This window comes from Bombus vancouverensis, chromosome 10, assembly GCF_051014615.1.
Source record: "Bombus vancouverensis nearcticus chromosome 10, iyBomVanc1_principal, whole genome shotgun sequence".
Classification (NCBI taxonomy): Eukaryota; Metazoa; Arthropoda; class Insecta; order Hymenoptera; family Apidae; genus Bombus; species Bombus vancouverensis.
The window spans coordinates 6,790,869-6,810,502 of NC_134920.1; the positions used below are offsets into that span (position 1 = coordinate 6,790,869).

General features: G+C 38.5%; 1 protein-coding gene across 3 annotated transcripts in view; it reads right to left on the reverse strand.

The window, feature by feature from the left end:
* Nucleotides 1-19,634, reverse strand: part of nAChRa3 (nicotinic acetylcholine receptor alpha3 subunit) — a 99,812-nt gene that overhangs the window by 16,790 nt on the left and 63,388 nt on the right. For all 3 annotated transcript variants that reach the window (XM_033336052.2, XM_033336049.2, XM_033336051.2), the window contains one exon: nucleotides 6,209-6,326. In XM_033336052.2, coding sequence (XP_033191943.1) covers nucleotides 6,209-6,260 — 52 coding nt within the window. In that variant the 5' untranslated portion in view covers nucleotides 6,261-6,326. The remainder of the gene's footprint in view (nucleotides 1-6,208; nucleotides 6,327-19,634) is intronic.

Sequence of the window (19,634 nt, forward strand, 5' to 3'; positions counted from 1 at the left end):
AATTAATCGTTTGTGGTAAGACAAAGAAATAAATATTCAAGATATTTCTACTGACCCAGGCAATACGAAGTATACCGACAAACATTTGATAAACAGACTCTTTACTCACGTTGGATCTTCCCGTATCAAGTTTTGGGAAAACTGCATGTTACATGTATTTGTTGATATTTGTTCCGAATCCACATTCAAACGCCGCACTGTGCAATGTAATTAATATTCGAATACAACGATGGCGTCGAAGATACAGAGGATTCTGTAGGATCATGTATTTATTCCATACGTTAAACGCGATCCCTGCAACTGATTATAATTACGACCGATTAAGCCACAGGATAAAACGGACGCCAACGGCGATTTCGTTAGCGATCTTTGTTCAATGATACCATTAATTTTGTAATAGATTTCGTTGGCAGGTTTCTCTCCCTCTCCACCGTACATGTTATTTATCGTTTCCGAACATAATATTACCGATGTTTTACGAGTTCCCTGGAGCGATACCAGGATAGTTCATAATACGCGTCAACTGTATACGAACCAACGCTGGCTACAATTTCGGTTTTGAAGCGGTGCCAGAATATTTACGGTACACCTTGCACACGCTTGACGATCTTTGTGATTCGTGATGCATTGTTTTGCAATATTCCACGAACCGCTGTTCCACCGACAAGACGTTGTTTTTTCGTTTTATTTTAAAACGCGATAAAATTTCGTTTTGGACTTTTAATCCCTTAAGGTCCAAGTTTGCAATATTAGCAGATTAATCCGTGATATTAGTAGCTGGGTTTTATGAGTTTAACCATTAAATATAGACGCCCGTATCTTTGCTATTATCACAGAGATATAGTCTTTCAGGTTATTTAATAATTTCATTTATTAAATCACTGTATTATAAAAGGCTAAAATTCTTTAGGAAATTGCGAATAACGAAATGAAAATATAACTTTCATTTCGGAAAAGATCTTCCGATAAAATTTTATGGATAAAGGATTAAACAAAGGCGAGTTTTCCTATAATTTAGCTCTTAAGGGGTTCAAGGTAAAAACATATGAAATTTCTTCGAAAATATCGTACATATATATATATATATATATACTACATTTCAAGACGAGCGGAAGATTGAACTGGTTTGCAGAGAGAAACTCGCTCGTGATATGTATAAGCGTATTCGTGGAAATATCTCTGATAAGCGAGAAATGTGTTGCGAAATCTGAAAGATGCCTGGAAGGAATCGCGGACAGGTTGGAAGGAAATGTGAGAGAAGTTGATACGATATCTCGAAGGAATCGATCAGAAATCATCTACGCAACATCGCGCAGCACAACGAAATAAATTCGAACGATTAATCTGTGTCACATACGTAACAGATATCGCGCGTCGTTCGTATAAATGACTATTTTATTTTCAGCAATTATTTTTTACACAAACCGATAATCCTCTTCCCCGAGTAATATAAAATTGAAGAATTTCGCGTCTTTTTGTTAAGCTTTTGGCGAATTCGACGTTTATTAGGGATTATAGATAAAATTTCATCCTACGCGAATTTTATTCATATTATTTTTCAATATTGCGCTACTATATATATAATACTATCGCAATATTATTTGCAACCACTGCAGACAACGGCTTTTCATTTAATATCGGATAGTAATAATCCAACCCAATCTAAAGTAATAGTAAACATTTAATTGCATTTGTCTGATTTTATCGATTTTCTAAATATAATACCAAATATACCGAGGTGAAATTTCAGCCATGATACAATGATTAACGTGATAACGTGATTAATCAACAGCTTTTAAGGGCTAAAATAGCATTGCAAACTCGGCGAAGTCGTGTACGGTGTATTCGTAAATAATATATTCACGATGACGTTTCCATTTGAACGAAATCACGAGTTTCGACCGTCACGTAATACGTTGGATCAGAGATGTAATGATAACCTGTAGCACGAACAGATGGCTATCGATTCGATCGCAATCTTTCGTGAGTAATCGGTTAACTAGCCGGAAATTACGTGCGCCTCGAACGTGCCCGACTTGGTTTTCGAGGAAGCGGATGCAAGCTGCATGAATCGCGGGCCTGCGTTGGACTTACACGAATGAATTCAACGTTTCAATCGTCCGTCTGTTTTAAAAGCTCCAAATAAAACTACTCCAACATCGAAATATTCTTACCACTCTTTACCTACGATAAAACGTAGTAAAAGAAATCTCCATTTTTGTTACTCGAAAAATAATTAAAATTGTAATATGATAGTAATTAAATAAGTAGTAATTTAAATATCTTTTAAAGCATCCTGGTATAATTAAATAATAATTTCAACGTCGAAAACTTTAACGCTACATAATACTTTCGTTAGTTTTAAAGCTTCATCGATAGCGGGACGAGTGAAATCTGCCTTTTTACAATCTGTTCGACGAGTCTTTCGGACATGAACGACGTGGAAACGGAACGAAGAAGCATTCGTTATCGACATCGCGACGATTAATAAAAATTTGTTCTGTCCCTTTAGAGATAGATTTTGACTATGGTTTAAACGTTAATGGAATCAAACGGACACAGTAGTTTTTCTCATCTCCGACGATCACAGCGGAGACAGAAGAGCTGGAACACTGCTGGGGATTTTGACTGGAAGCACAAAGCCTTTGGTGGTTGGCCAATTGGAAGAGAGACTGTCAGTCGTGACCGATTACTCTTATCTCTCTGCTGGTTTCTGTTTCTCGTTGAAGGTTTTTTAAAAGCCTGTTCGATAACCGTATCCTAAAACGGCGTTTTAGCTTGTCAATTATTGCGATTCGAAGCTTGATCTTTGCCAAAGTAAATATATAGATACCGATGTTTAATGTACAGGAAGACGTAAGTTTATGTGTTGAACCTTTTCTAAGAAGATATACCTGCATACTAATTTAATGTATCATGCGACTACTCTCTGTTGGCAAGGAAATCAATCGTGACTATAGCATTTACGCGATATATAATTGACTATAATTTAGAAACATGTAAAACGTCCATGCGCGAGGTACGATTAAAAGTCTCTTCCTCCTTTCGTTTTTCCTTTTTATTTCTTACTGTACTTTTATAGTTTACTTTCCATCTCTCTGCTACCTCCTTCTTCCCATCTTTCCCTCCTTTTTCTTTCTCTTCCCTTCTTCCTCACTCTCCACTTCGTTGTAATCGTCTCCTCTCTCTTCCTTTCTCCAATCCCAAGTGATCATCAGATACTCTATTCATCTTGAAACAACCTTCAGCGGTTTAGCGGATGAAGTTTCGTTAGCAGACTATCCCAAAGACCATCGAGAGATTTAGGTCGCAGTCCGGAACCAACCAGAAGTTGGGTATTTGTGATCGAACATCTTCCGAAAGCTCTCCGGCAGCCTGCACGATTATCCACAATGGAGTTGTACGTTCGTTCAACTCCGATGCCGGGGATCGAGTTTAATCGTCGCAATCGTCGAGCAGAGCGGACGAAGCTAAAAAGGAAACGAAACGAAAGGAAGTACCGGTATCGGTCGTCGAATCAACGTCCGTGAAATTGTTGCTGCCTAGACGACGAGCAATAAGAACTAGCACTGTATTACCGACGCGATATTGCGTTTCGCGCGAGACGGAATTGCTCGATAGGCCGGATGTATCGAGAAATATAGAGGCCTGCGCGAGGTGGATGTTTAAAAGATACTCCGGTCGCGGCTCGAGTACCCACTTATCAGGCTGTTTATTTCCTGGGGAAAAAAACGCCGGCAACTTTCCCAGCTGAGATTTTCAACGAGAGAACGCCGCAGTTCCTGGTCGACGATTAGATCGATACGAGACAAAGGAGAACGAGCCGAGTTACCGATACGCTACGGTGAAGTGGGTTTCTCTACGTTTCGTATTCTTGTTCGATAAAATTCCCATATTATTGTGTGTTTTTTTCTGTCTCGTGCTTTGTCTTTTTCTATTTCGATCATCCATTGGCGACCTTATCGAACCGAACTTTACATCTCGTCCCGTATCCGCTTTCAACGATCGAACGAAGAAAAAAAGCACGTTTATCTAACGTTTATTTATCGATGAATATTCAACTCGAAAACATCCGTCATACGTGGAACAATATTTGCGAAAGGACTCGACTTGTGCATCTTTACGCGGAATAAAAACGGCTGTTGACAGAAATGGTAGTAACGGAGAAAGCAATAAAATGTTCTTACCAGAAGCGTAAAAATTGATTAGCGGGAGAATTCTTAGTAGGAATTCAGCTAGTTTGATATAATGGGTCCTTTCAGCTAGTTTGATATAATGGGTCCTTCAGAAATTAATGCATGGCAAATGTAGGTTTATTTGAAAACCGTTCAAATACTAGAAGTCATCTAGAGTTGCCAGTTAAATCCGGGGAAATAAGAATAGGCACTTAGCCGCGTGAGTATTAGGAAACCTATCTAGTTCAATAAGTAGTACAAGTCAACGCGTGGTCAGACAAACGGTATATAAGTTCCAAGTAAACCGACTAAGTAGAATGGGATAGTGTTTGCTCGGGCAGCCCGTGCTTACACAGTTGAGTGGAATGAGTATGTGATTGTTCGGACAGATAGAGCAAGATTAGTTTCTTCAATGACAAGGGTAAATATAATTTAATCGCCAACTAAACGGGCAGAGATAATACTTTACATATAACTTGCCAAGATACCGAGGATTAAACAGAATTTAACTCGATACGCATTCTCGATTTTCAGTATTCCAACGACGTTCAACATTCTCCAGTATCTTCTATAGCGAGAACAATAGATTCTACGTTTCGTCTGTTTCTTATCGAATTAATTACGCGAAATCTGTGCCGACGATCATGAACAGGACATCAATTCCCACAAACGGAACATCGGTCGAACACCTGTATCACCGCCGCATTACAATACTGGTTCAACACGAACCGCATATTAAGCGCCTGTATCAGGATCTATACGGGTACGATGTTACGCACCTGTGTAGATGCGCACCACGTCTCACAAGCGTCGCGGAAACTTCGAACCGGCCGTAACTGCCGCGCTTAATTCGCCTCGTAACTTTTTCTTCTCGTGTCTAGCATCGTTTCCAAGTTATAGCTTGTTCCAGTTTCCCGTTAGATGCTCTCTATTTCTAACGCAGACGCGAAGGAACAGTCGACCCTAGAAGCGTATCCTGACGAGCCGAATAGTTTAACAGAGATGAATATAAATTTCGTTCACATACAGCAGATTCGAACAATCTGAAACGGCATAAAACCAGACACGGCGTTAACATTGAAGTGCCGCGTGGAAAACACGATGAAATTTTTCAAGGACCTACACTGCGACTCGTTTACACGAAAATTCAATTGTTTCTCATCAAATTCAGTTATCTACTAGATAACTGAAAGGACTTAAATTTTGCGTAAGACGAGCGCGACACCAGAAATTTCGTAGATCCTTTTCGAGAAATATAATGAACATTCGCGTGCTTTTTCGCGAAGCGGTCAAACCGTTCGTTAACTATCGCTGGAAAAATGACTGGACGTTGATAGTTGCCATTGTTAGCGCGTCGTAAAGCATTTACATGCGAATGGGAGCCAAGTGAGTAAGGTTGATGCATATGCAGCAGACGTCGTATCTTATTCCTACGATAGTTATTCGTCGCCGGTTATATTTGGCGGTTTATTGTCTAGAGATGATAGGCTTCGCGCCTCGCAGGGTCCGGACTTCACAATGGAATAACGTGGCCCGGTTCGACGAATTCTATGGCCGATCCGTAGCCTTATCAGATCGAATACAGTAGATTTGAATTTTGAATTATGCTATTTCGATCTTGAACGTTTGAACGTGAAGTTATTAGCCTTGAAATTGAAACTTGGAACTTGAAATTAAAAATTTCCAATATCTGAAGTCGAAACTGTTTCAATGTTCGAATTCCTTGAAGCTTGTAATTTTTGATATCTGAAATTTACAGTTTGGTATGTATAAGTTCCGATTGTTCGATAAAATCTGAAATTTTCAGTTGATGACGCACGCTTTCCACAAACAACGCGTCCCCTCGTATTTTAATAGAGAAACGGTGTACCTCGAGACACTGAATTATTTATGTCTGCCGTATTTCTACAATTCGATGGGGCCCATAAACTGCGGCTGAACGTCAACGTCCATTTCGACTTTGTCCGCTAACATAATAGCCGCGAACGGCGAAACGCGAGTACCTTATTGTTGGGTAGATTTATTGAACTTACCTGATATGAGCACCAACACTATCCACATGATCCCCACCAGGCTCTTCATCATGTCATTGTGTCACGTCCAACTCATTTCTTCTCGCCTTCGTGCTCTCCGGACCCTTCAGTTCTAGCACTGAAACAGGGAGAACGTTGTTCGATTGAGTGCAACCATGTGCCTTGAATAAGCATTTGCAATTAGCGTTAGAACACGTTCTCTCTCGATTTATGACCACAATTCGCAAATCAATACGTCACTATCAATTTTTCGCCCGATAATTTGTTTATCCTTTCAACGGGTTTCTTCTCTGCGAATCACATTTTACGCTTGATCTCTAGACAAATTGAAATTTCGAAGCGAGGTACAAGTAACAAGTGCGATTCTAATGCTAAATTTGAAAGCTTAAAAGAGATACATTATTCGCGTGTGTTATCAAAAAACTTTCGATAGAAATTTGAAGTTTCAAGTCATGTTACTTTACTATATTTGTATAACTATTTTCAAGCGATACAATTTCTTTTCTCATCGGTTTAATTCTCCTTAGCGAACAAGTATTACAGCATATTTTCTTTTTTGCAAAAACGTCTCTTAACGAACGAAAAGATATCCTCTATAATCGTTCTGTGTAATAATGTAATTGTCCTTCCGTGTCTTTTTAAATTAAAAAAGCAGAGAACATGATTGAATTCTGGGTTATTTAATACCTTGTGGAAATAATTTATTTATCCATAAATCACTCCACAACACGTCGCAATACCTCTATTAAAAATATATTACGCCATACTGAATCAAAATTAAATAACTCGTCTTTATCAATCATTTATACTACGGCGAATTCCAATTAAGGAAAGAAACGAGTTAGCTGACAGGTTGAGCCGATGTTTTTAGCAAGTACGTTTATTCCAATTTTCCTTGCAGGAATTTACGCCGGTCATAAGGCTGGTGATTACGTGATTTCGGATTCCTAGCTGAAATTTTCGCGTCGGATCTCGTAAATCTCTCTTAGTTAGGCGAGCGGAAACGCGATGGCGTATCTCTTGAAATATCGTTGAATCTGCAACTCGGATACATAAGCAGCTTCTCTCCTCCCCCAGGGCTGCCAACCGTTGTACATTCCCGTCGAAACTTTAAAACTGAACTGGAAATCTCGAGACCCGGATTTTTGTGGATTTTTCTCGATCGAATGTGCATGCTAGGAAGGAAGCAAGCAAGAAAGGAGGAAAGGAAGAATGCAAAAGTGATGTATCCGGTTGAAACGTTGAAGAAAGCCAGCTCGTATCTATGCGGGAACGCGAGAGCGCGATCGAAGAATTCAAGTCGATCGTAAAATGAAAAATGATTTTATACCGCTGAAAGATAGAGATTGAAATTGTCTTTCGAGTGTTCATCCACGTTGTTCGCTGTTGCGGATCGTATTAGAATATTTATTAGGTGGAGGGAATAAAAGCCACGTAAAACATGGAGTAAACGGGAGTTTTCTTTGCGGAAAATGTTCATCGTTCGCGTAATGTATACTGTGTAACGAATGGTTTTTATAATTCAGAATTTCGAAAATACTGTAAACCGTTAAACTTTTAACACGTTACAGGTAAAAGACAAGATTGCACAGTGACGAGCATATACATGTGTATGTGTAATTGGGAAATGCATATCAAGTTATTTGATAATTCCATTATGGAAAACATTATTTTTATTTTTTCTGATAATGTAGGATTTAAAAATACATTTGCAATTTGAAACACTGTAAACGTAGAACGACTATCAAGTTCTTATTTCCAATAATGATTACTATGATCACACTGAACTAGATACGACTGAGCTATATTAAATTAAGTTAAATTTGATACAAAGATTATCTCTATTTATATGATCGTCACTTTAAATTTTGATTTGTCGATTAAAAATATTAGAACATTTTTAGGACATCCAGTACAAATTGTACGTTTCCCGTCGCTCATATTCTCTAATTATTTCATCATAAATTTGTTATTTCACCGGTTCAATATTGGACCTATAATATAAATAAAATAATATACAAAATCAAATAAAATAATTCTTAAAATAAAACTCCCAATATCCCAATAAATATAACGAACGCGTATGCAAATACGCATAGCCAGCTGAATATACGTGCTGATAAAATCTACCCCAAACATATAACTCTCGCTTCTGATAATATAATAATTTATAAGATAATATAACACAGTATCGTATCGGTAATTCCCAATTCGCGTAAATATACAAAAATATATAGCATAAACGAACTGCTTCTAGGTCAGTCATCTTCGAGATATCTCCAATTTCTACATCACGAATTTCGTTCGAAAAATCAAAGAGAAAAGAATAGTAATCGATTTCCAGAGGCGGTAAAATTCGCGAACGAACGGGCACGTAATCGGTAATCGGTTCGCCCGATCCGTTCCAAGCTGCCGCATCGTTCCGCGCCACGTGGACCGCAGAACTGCGGCTGCAGCTCGGTGCGTTCTGCACGGCCGCAGACTGCTATAGCGCTAATACGGTACAAGGTGAATCGCAGAGAGTCCTGCTACTGAATTTGTTGCCCACCGAGCCTACACATTTTTTCCCGCTTATATTCACTTATGTAACATTGCATTTGCAGATCGTATTGTTGCACCTTGGTAATTATTAATCCTCTCGGTAGAGTTGGCTGATATCGTAACACGTACGGCTTAATAGTTTTTTCACTTTTCTTTCATTTCTTGGTAAACGTGTGCGACGATAACGATCGATTCTTATTTATATAGATATCGACGATTCTTTATTGCATCTGGATATTTGTCGGTAATGGGTCGCTTTTTGAGGAATACAATTTATCGACACAGATGGATATAAATTTGATAGTATATTTTCTCGATTAGGTGTCCATGCAAGTAATAAAGTACACTTTTTATCCTTTGTTGGTAGTTGTTAATAATGATCGTATCTTATAGGAGATGTGATTGATGTTGATCTAGAATCGAATAGTACCTTATCTTTAGTAGGTTTGTGCAAAAATAATAATTGCCCTATATTGAAGATGTTCCTTTTTTGGCTAAGTAGACTTTTTTACGATGTAATCTTCCTTGTTTAAATGTTTAAATACTGTAAACATTATAGAGTTTTAACCGATCGCTGCATATAACAAGAACTGGCCATATCAAAGAACATCATAGCGGAAGAAATTGTACCAATGGAACGAGATAAGAAAATGAAATACTTCTTAAGGCTGTGAACAAGATTTGGACCTCGTCTTCTTAAAAACCTATCGAATCTTTCGTTGCCACGTCTTTCTATTTATTTTCCTCCATCGTTACGTTCTCCCTAGAAACGAAAGACAGAAAGGGATCTGCATAGCAGAGATTTTCGTTGGAATCAGAACGAAACATGGACGATTCGTTCGCGTATGTTAAAAAGCAGGATAGATTTCATCTTTGCGTGCACGTAATCGTCTTCTTTGATCTTCTTTCGCGCGATAAACGCGAACGGCCGCGTTTCTCCGTCCGAGAAACGTTTCTTTAATGCAGATATTGCGACCTTAATTTCTGGATAGTTTCTCCCGGACTGCATATTATTTCTACTCGACGTTTTGTACGGATTCGGACTTTTAATACTAGAGGGTAATCTAGCACGGCAAAGAAAAACAACAGCGGAATATGAGGCTCGTGCGCGTGGATCTGCTCGTTCCGTTTAATCCTTTCGTTATGGGAGGCGATTATGGTTACGAGCTGTTAAGCTTGTGTTCGCTTTATGTTGAAAACCGCTGGGAATTCTCTGTTTGTCCGACGAAAGCCGTTGATGGTAATTGTTCGTTGCGAAATGATCCCCATAAAGTAACTAAAAGTGGCTAGTTGCAGAGGACACGTAGCACTACTGTTAACGGTTGTAATCTTTACCTGTGAGTGGTTCCTCTGCTGTGGCAAAAGTTTACAGCTTCTGTCTATTAAGACCGCTACCATCAAACAGGATTTATTTATTTTATTACAGGATGCTCGTAATACGTACCACGTTAAAAACTTCCTTTCCCGTTACCATTATTCTGATAAATATACAGCGACGAGTATATGAATAAAGTTGTCATATCGAATCTAACTTAATTTAGTTTGCAATTTTTTCTCGAAATAAAACTTCCCAAGTAATTACAGATTTATAGTGCTTCGAAAGAAGATGTCCATTTGAGAGTAGAACTATCGCTCTCGATAGTATCTCCCGCGAATGGATACTGCACTGAGAGATAGCCGAGAGCGACTATCCAAGCCGCTATCGGATCGGATCGGATAGTCACTTTCAAGGCAGTGTCCACTTGCGAGAAATATTATCGAGAGCAACTTGCGATGGAGACCTAGCTTAAAGGACAAATGTGCTTTTTTAAATCCTATATCTATGATAGAACACGGAGATAGAAATGCAATTACGCGTAGAACTCCCTTTATTCGAATTTGTTGGAAGACAGGCAGTTTATGCAATTCAAAGTTCATATAATAGGAATTCATTGATTTTCTCTATTATCTCTTGTTTGTCGTTCGGACACAATAGGACGTGATAGCTCACACTCGGGTAAATGTATTTAATCAGCAAATGTTCATTAACATCGTCACTAACTAAAATTTCGTTACAATAAATGGAGTTCCATTGTGGTTGAATTTTTTCAACCTTCTTTCGTCCCTCGTTGCATATATTTCTCTATAATCCTTCCTACACCACTCCAAAAGTTTTTACTCTTGTACCACCCAGTACGTCTGCTGGTGAAATAGCTCTGATTTCGAATGATTTAACGCGAGATTACCCAGACATTGGGAAGAGTAAGAATTGCCAAGAAATTGCCAGGTAGCGTCGGCAGAGCATTCGGCTGGCGGGAGTGGTCGGCGCGTAATTTCGCGCGAGCAGCTTACCTGGTTAAAGGGTTGAGGCTCTCGTCACGCGTGGCTGACGAGACTGGAGCGAACGTAGCCAGATAATTAGCCAGTCTCGAGGCACGAGCGAGAACCACCCCGACAGAGACGAGTTCGATCGATCGTACTTCGTAGAACTAACTTTCGGTCTGGAAATAAAAGCCGAACAGTAGAAGTCTCGTCGAGTGGATTCGTCGTCTCGACGCGATTCGCTCGAGCGAACGATGACACGGCCGCGTTGCGACACGATTAACCCCTCGAATCGACGTTTCCAAGCAAAGGTATTCGAGGAGAAACAATGGTCGATGAATTTTAGGGAAATTGTTCTGGAAAATCTCCGTTTTCTCTTCTTGTTGATTATGCGGTGTTTTTGTGTTTTGCGATTTCGAAGAGAACGAGGCGTCTAGCTGTAGGTGTTTAGCTGTTTTCTCCTTTATTCTGTTTTACCATTGCATTTGTACTATACAGGATGTTTATAGTAATTGGCAGTTTCTGTTAGTTTTATTAAAACGGGCATTCTTAATTAAGCTCGGTCTAATTTGTTAGAAACAAATGGAAAGCTAGTTATAGTCTCTTTGCTTTCTGTCTTCTACCGAGTTATCTAGAAATACTGTTCTTGCATAGTGTTCTGGTAATTCCTTGGTAGAAGTGTATGGAACACCGTGAAATTTATTTGCAATAAAAATATTCAGTCTTAACGCAGGTACGTTCGTATCAAGACGAACAGCTTAAAACGACGGAAATTTTCACGATGACCCGCTAATAATAAAAACTATTTAATTCTTCTCGTCTTCGTTCTCTTTATCTCAATCTTTATTTATTTTCTAATCAGTCTATTAGTAACAACGAATCTATTTGAAAACCAGAAGAAATATCCAACTTCTAAAACAAATTCACGATACAATGATTAAAGAGAACCTATCAATTTTTTCAGCAAATCACAGTTTCCCTTAATGATCGGTTAAAGATCGTACAAACGAAATCCTGGAATTAGAACGATTAACCTTCATAAATTCTCTGATAATTAATTTGTCCCGGATCAGAAGGTTCTTCCTTAATTTCCTAGTTATAAGCGAGTTGCTGGAACGGCACTCGTGCTCAACCGCGGCTACGTCGATCTCGAATATTCGAGATCCATTCAGTTAAAAGCGTTTTCTGTCCGCGCTATTAACTCGTTCACACAACGATTCACAGATCCGATTCAACGGCGTCGTTGCACCTTTGTATCTCGTGGCGATGAATGCGTTTCGACGCTGAGAATCGCGGGCAACTTGTTGCTGAATAAATTCACCGGCTTGCTTCATTAATTTTAATACGCTGTTTGCGGGTCAGATTACCTTTTTTATACGCCTCTGCTCATTTTCATCGCTCGGATATCCATTCATTGCGCGGCGACAATGTTCGAAACTCTGGAAACTTTAACTTTTCCACCTTGATTCTTCCCCTTGGCTCCTCAAGGAAGATCTCGTAACCGGAATTAGCAACAGCTTTAACCGAACGAGACGAAATCATAGCTTACTTGACAAATCAGTAAATGAAACCTGTCTGTGCACTTAATTTCTCTCTCTCTCTCTTTTTCTCTCTAAATTAAAATCTATCAAAAGAGCTATTTTACTTTCGTAAAAAAAAAAAAACGATCATTTTCAAACAATATTAACCAATCGATAAGATAGGCTGAAATTCAAACACGAGTCTGCTATATAAACTCGTGGATACGGCTCGAAATCCCATTAGTCAGCGATGAAATAAGATTTATGAATTTAATAATGGCCACGCATCGTCACCGGGGAACAATTAAACGCGGCACAATTGTGCAGCCGCATTACGGTTAAATGTTACGATTATTCTACGAACGAACGATAGAAAAGAAAAGGATATAAAAAAGAAGAGAGAGAAAATGTGTGGAAGGTAGTTAAATTCATAGAGTGAGCGAGCTATCACGTGTTACCCTTGTTAAAACGTGAATTTCGCGGAGCTGCCGACTTTTCGTGTCAGACACTTCGATGAAATTTCCGCGAGCCAAGCGAATTTTAATACCTTCGATTTCTATCGAACTTCCGCTTCCTGGTTTCATTGATAACATCAGAGAAGCTGAGCTTCGCGAGTCTGGTGAATCGTTGACCAAAAGTTAGACCATTTTCAACGGGTTAAATCTACAGTCGTGGAACGAATCGATAAATCGCAATGTTTGAGAGCCTAGTGGCTTTATCGGAGATCTCGGTATATATTAAAATTAGCAACGTTACTGTTTAACTTGCACTGTGCTACTCGTTTCCTAGGTATAGCTTTAATTAAAAAAGAAAAAAAAATAAAAATTGCAAAAGATGAGATATTATCGCAGAAATGTTTTACTATTCACAATCGATTCCTGTTGCACGATTAAAATAATATGTAATATTATAAATATTATTATGAGATAAATTAATATCACATAATAATAGGTTCTCCAATATAGCACAAATTATCAACATTAACAAATTCTATTTCACACAAAGACAAGTCTAACAACGATAACAATTGAAACTCGCCAACTCAAAAATACATTTTAATCGCTGTTCGTGTTTTCGCCGCGAAACCTCATAATATCGTTGTTATGGCATCCTAAATGACGATCGATAACACGTTTTTCGTCCGACGTGTTTCCAACGAGATTCGAGAGAACGTAACGCCGCGCCAGGGCTGAAAAGCATGGCTCGCTCGGCGAGCAGCTTGTAATCACGACTAAACTGAGTATCGACAAGTTGCGGTCGATAACCCTTTTTTCTCTCTCTTTCCACCTCTCTCTTTTTGTTCCCTTGGACACTGATGGATGAAGGGCTTAGGACCTGGGCAATAAATCATCGTGGATCGGCCGATGAATCGACCATCTCGATGATAAGACGATCGGTCGATCCGCGTTTTCCTCGATTGTCATACAAATTGAGCTTCGTGTATACGGCATAGCAATCGAGGGATTATATTTGAAATACGGGCAGGATTTTATGTTTCTTTTATATTAGGTCGCTGTATAAGTTCAGTCTGTCAGAGTACATCTACGAATTTGATATATAGATCGCGGAATTTTATGCGTTTACGACAAAATTGAAAGATGTAAAAATGCATAGAATGCATGGAACATGCAGGAACAAAGTATAGTTACGATGTTTATAATATTTAGTGAGCGAAACAATTCTCAGCGCTGGTTCTATCCGTTTAGTAGATATTTGTAAAAATTGAAATTATAAGATTGCCATTCTGCTTACACGAAGAAAGAACTTACGCAGTTGGTATTTTCTTCGGCTAAACTGCAGCGTAGACGAAGATCGGTGATTTTGACGGATATTCTTTTAACGTGCGATTACAAATTCTTCGCGATTCGAGAAATACGCGAATTATGCGAACCAGTAAAAGGGAAGAATAGTGATCGATCTTGATTGGATAAGTTTCTTCATTAAAGATACTGGTTTTTGAACCAGTAAATTCGAAGAAAAGTTAAGTGATCGATCGTCGATTTGTCGATACTCGATTAGTTTTCACGTTCTTCACGGACGGATAATTAAATGGCAATGTGATTAAACTGCAGAATCTTAATTAAATAGCAGTATTATTGGAAAATGGAAAAGAATGCAAAAGATCTGCCAATATGTTATCGACGATTATTTTTCATAGAAAAATTTCGGCGAATACTATCGCTTTGTTCATTGCATTTACAGATATTCGGTTTATTCTATTTGTTCCTTTATATTTCCTGTTTGCTTATTCATATTCTCGATTTCCTGTTTACTTCACTACCTTGTTGTTCAACTTATTTTTAATTTTAAGTCTCCCAGAATATCTTTCCGTAGGAAGCGCCCTAATTCTTTTCTGCGCGCCGATATTTCCTTCGTCCCCTCGCCAAAAACGTAAAACCTTTCTTCAAAGCATCATTCCGCAACACGTCCGCGAACGGCAACAGCCACTTCGCCGAGCCTCGTTGAATTTGTAACATATCACCGCGCCAATTCCTCCTCTCACAGATTTTAAGCCGCGCGGTTTACCTTTCTCCCCAATGGAAAATCCAATTTTACGAAAACAAGTGGAAGATAAGTGGTGGGTAAGGCCACTCCGTCAGCGACAAAAACGCATCGAGTCGAAAGACGAAATTCAACGGGAGGAGATAAAACCTAAATTGTAAGAAGAAGAAGAAGAAGAGTGAGAAAGGGTTAGAGGGGAAGAATGTTTACGCTGGAGCGAGAACTGGCAGAAATTTCAGATTCAAGAGGATACGAGTGCCGGTGGAACGGATGATAATTAATTTTCCATGAGGTAAATGGATGCGGTACGTGTTCCTATGCCGTCTGCCTCCGGCCATGATGGATATCTGCATACTGCATAAACCAGCTTTTCTCGAACGTGGTGAGCTGTTTACAGAGGCTGCGGCTTGTAGGCTGCAAGCTCGCCTGTTAAATACGGTTAACCGAATGCAACCGAAGAAAGAAATATTTTGAGATATTCTATTCGCAATATTTTGGATCACTGACGATTATATTGCGATTAGAAGTCGAAACGCGATCCTCGAATTTACGAAAGAATCTCGAAGAAGCGTTTAATTTTTCTCCTTTTGCCCTAAGGAGTATCTACTTTGTTCGGAAATGTTAACCGATCTTTTTCAGTAAGTTAAATGATTTTTCCTCGACCGATGAATGGACCTAAAGTCTAAACGCAAAGCCAGTTCGATTATTTTTACTTGAAACTTTTCGAGCTTCCATGGGTTTCAAGGTTTCGAGGTTTCGATTGCTTCATCCCTTGTTACGATGCATTACGGAGGCAAACACGTAATCGTTTTGTACAAAATCAAAATTTCGCTGGAAATTTCGGGAGATAAGTGGTGGAAGTTGCGAGAATTTGAGGACTTTTATAAGGAATGTGTTTGAAGGCAGAGAAAATTGGAGTCGTTGCGAGATATTTTGTTTCGCGACGTGAGCGCTAACAGAGGCAGATAAACCAAATGAATTTACGAGACTCGGCGTCGTAATTCCAACACAGCATAGAAAAATATGAACGATAAATTTTTATTTAGCAAGCGTTTTTTTTCAGGTTGCTAAAGGTTACGTGTTTTAGGGGATGATGTTTTCGTTAAACAAGTTTAATTCTATGTTTGTAGGAAACAAAAATTGAAAAAAGCGGACATGAAAATAGTGTAAATAGAATTAAGCGGGATATTGTGCTGTAATTTTAGTCTTCGTTTTCTCAGATTCGCTGAGAACGCGAATAAAAGTTCATTATTCTATATCTATTCTCAATTAATTTTAATCTCGACATATTTTATCACGCGAGCCTTCGATCTCACAAATTCTTAAATACCAACAACTTCACTGATTTGTTAGTTTTTATCTTACTAATAAAATTACATCGATAAAATTATAGAATTCAGACTCAAGATCGAACAACATCCAGCGTTTCTGCAAAAATCAGTTGACGAGAGGAACGAAGAGATGGAAGGAGGGAAGGAAGAATAAGGAAAAACGGAACCTAAAGTAAGTAGAAGACATCGCGACTGTGAAAATTGTTCGAAACGGGAACAAAACCAGTGGATTCTGCCGCGAGTCTACTTTATTCACAGATAATTGAATATCAGTAGGGGTGGAGGCGTGAGAGGGTGAAATTCTGTGGGAATCCCAACGTATCGGCCTATACAGGCAACCGATCGAGGCCGATTCCACGAGAGAAAGCTCTTCTCGGTGGAATCAATTCAACTGCCGGCTGGTTCGGCTCATGGAAAATTAAATATCAACGTTCGGGTGTCTCGATCCTTTCGCAACCCTCGCAAATTTCTTCGATTTCAGTCCACCGATAACGTCGACGGCTACCCTGAAGCGCTTTGAACCCTTCGTTTCTCGACTCGACTTTACCGGATGGATTTTTGGCGAAGATAATAGTACAAAGGGATTGAAGAAGAAAGAAAGAAAGAAAGAAAGAAAGAAAGAAAGAAAGAGTGTGATATCGTAGACTGATTGCTGTTTTTTCTTGTTCGATGGTAAAAAGGTATCCCTAATGAATTTAGATGATATTTCTTCCCTGCAGTTTGATGGATTCACGACGGAAACTTGCTTCGTCTTTGTAAATCTGAAGTTTCGTTTTGGTAGATTGATCGAGTGGTAAAATGTTACATCTAATTGATCATGGACAATGTCTTATTATTATTATCATTTTCCGGATTAGTGTTTTTGCAGATCGATTGAGTGGTTATTTATGATGGTTGTGGACAATCTGTTATTATTAACCCTTGGGTTTGATGAATTTGTTTATCTATATCGATCGAGTGGTAAAATGTTATCTATAATGATTATGGACAATTTATTATTACCATTGTCTGTTGGTTTGATGGATTCGGCTTCGTGAATATAAGATTTAATTGTGCATGGAAGAAGGACTTCTACATAATTTCAATTTCTCAGTTTCTCGATTTCGAACGAGAATGGTACTGAAAGTGCCCGATGGAATTATCGTGGATGATTCAATCCCTCGTTTGTAGTCTATTGAATCTTCTCGAGTTCCGCGAAGTTTCTTTGGTTTCTTGGAAGAAGCGTGTTTTTCTTCAACAATGCCCCGCCTGATTTTCAACAAAGATAACATCCAGAGTAATTATCGATATCCTCGAACTTCTACGAAAGAAGTTTCCTTATTTTTCCTTTTTTTATACGTCTTCAAACTCTCGAATTTTCTCGACTGATCGTCAAACCCGTTACAGATCATACTGATGGATCATAGATCATAGCACGCCTGAATAACAGAACTGATACATTTGCATGAAAATTGAGCTCCGTTATTAAGGGTCGTTATCGTCAACCCATCAGTTTGTTTCTGCTTCTTCGTGCTAAAAGATTGAATGCTTCTTGTGATTTCAAATAGAAGAAGAGTTGATGGAAGATTACCTTCATTTACAACGAGGAAACTTTCCTAAATGATTAGTGGATTCTTCCTCGGCTGATCATTAATATAATTTGCTCAATGAACGAATCGGAGGCGTTTTTGTCGGTGAGATATAAATCATTAACAGAAATTCAGAAAATTGTAGATACAAATCAAGGAAAATATCTCTAAAAGTTTTACTCTACAGATTTTACGCGAGGTTCGATGATTTTACAGTCGACTATGGTTACGGTGGCTTAGCAGGAAATTTAAAAGAGTAAGCAAGCAGTAAAGTAGGTTTTTTCTTAGATGCAATAGGATAGAAATATCTTCCTAACATTGCAGTTGAGAAGTTTAATCTCAAAGGTGTTAAGGAATTCGCAAATTTTAATTTCGCATTGCTATATATATCCCGAATGGAAGACCATAAAAGAAAATACGTACATAATAACATTGATCTCTTTGCATCTTTCCATTAGAAATTTAAATGACTTATTACGAAACTCGACATGTATGTCAATGTATGTACTTGACTGTACATTTCATTTAGAAAAATAAAATCGACATCTTCGGATATCCTTTACATCTCTATCTGTCGTCATCACGTTCTGTCTCTTCCAAAACCATTCAACCTCTGTAAATGTTTCTTTCTGTTTGCTATTTGAATAATGTTTCTGAATAAAAAAGATCACGACGTAGCTATGCGATTTATCCATCAAAATTTGACCAATGTAATACACCGACCGATAAAATATTCGACATTGTCAGAGCCGATAAATTTCTATAAGGATTGAAATCAAAGTTTCACGATTAAAGATCCGGTCATAAATATGTAATGCATCGATAACCAATTCTCCAATGTGAGAGAAAGCTAAAACAAATTATGAAAGCCCTGGTGACAGAGTCAAAGACAGAGAATCGGATGATAAACATTCCGGATGAATTCAGCACAGTTAAAAGTTTAAGTTCGACAAGTTTTCGCCATCCAGGATGAGCAGTTGCATGACTTGTGATCAAGTCTAGTAGTCCTTCGACAGTTTCATCCTCATTGGAAACGTCAGTATACACATTCTACTTGAAAGACGTGGCACGCGTGTTCCAAGATATTCGAGGAGAGGGATACGGTGGCAAACTTCCAAGGAAAACACGTCCTGGTCGCATGTGTGTCACGCAGAATGCAAAAGGATCGGCCGACTGCATCAAAATGCTACTATCCAGTGGTGCAGAAACCTGTTCAACCATAGCGGATGCGATAACGACGATTCGGCGATACAAGAAAATCCAGTTTTGCAATTCGCAGATCAAGTTTGTTCGACGAGCGGGTTGAAATGCTGTTCAGAGTAGCAGTGGAGAGTATGTTCTTTTCGAATAGCGGCTAGAAATCGATGTTTTGACATCGTTTCATAGTATAGAAAGCAGATACAGCGAGTGGTATTCAAGCAATTTTTAGAAATATTTATTGTAAAAGATATTTAGAAATTTTTTTAATGATCCTTGTACGTACGTGTTATGTGAAAAAGGTATATGATATTTGTTTCTACGGAAAAATGTGCAAAAATATGAATAATATAGAAAATGAACCAATTGATACAATATTAAACGTTACAAATAAGGGAACTAACTAATTCACCCAATGTTTGCATCCAGATCCCTTAACTGTCATTTAGTATTCAAACAGAGACAG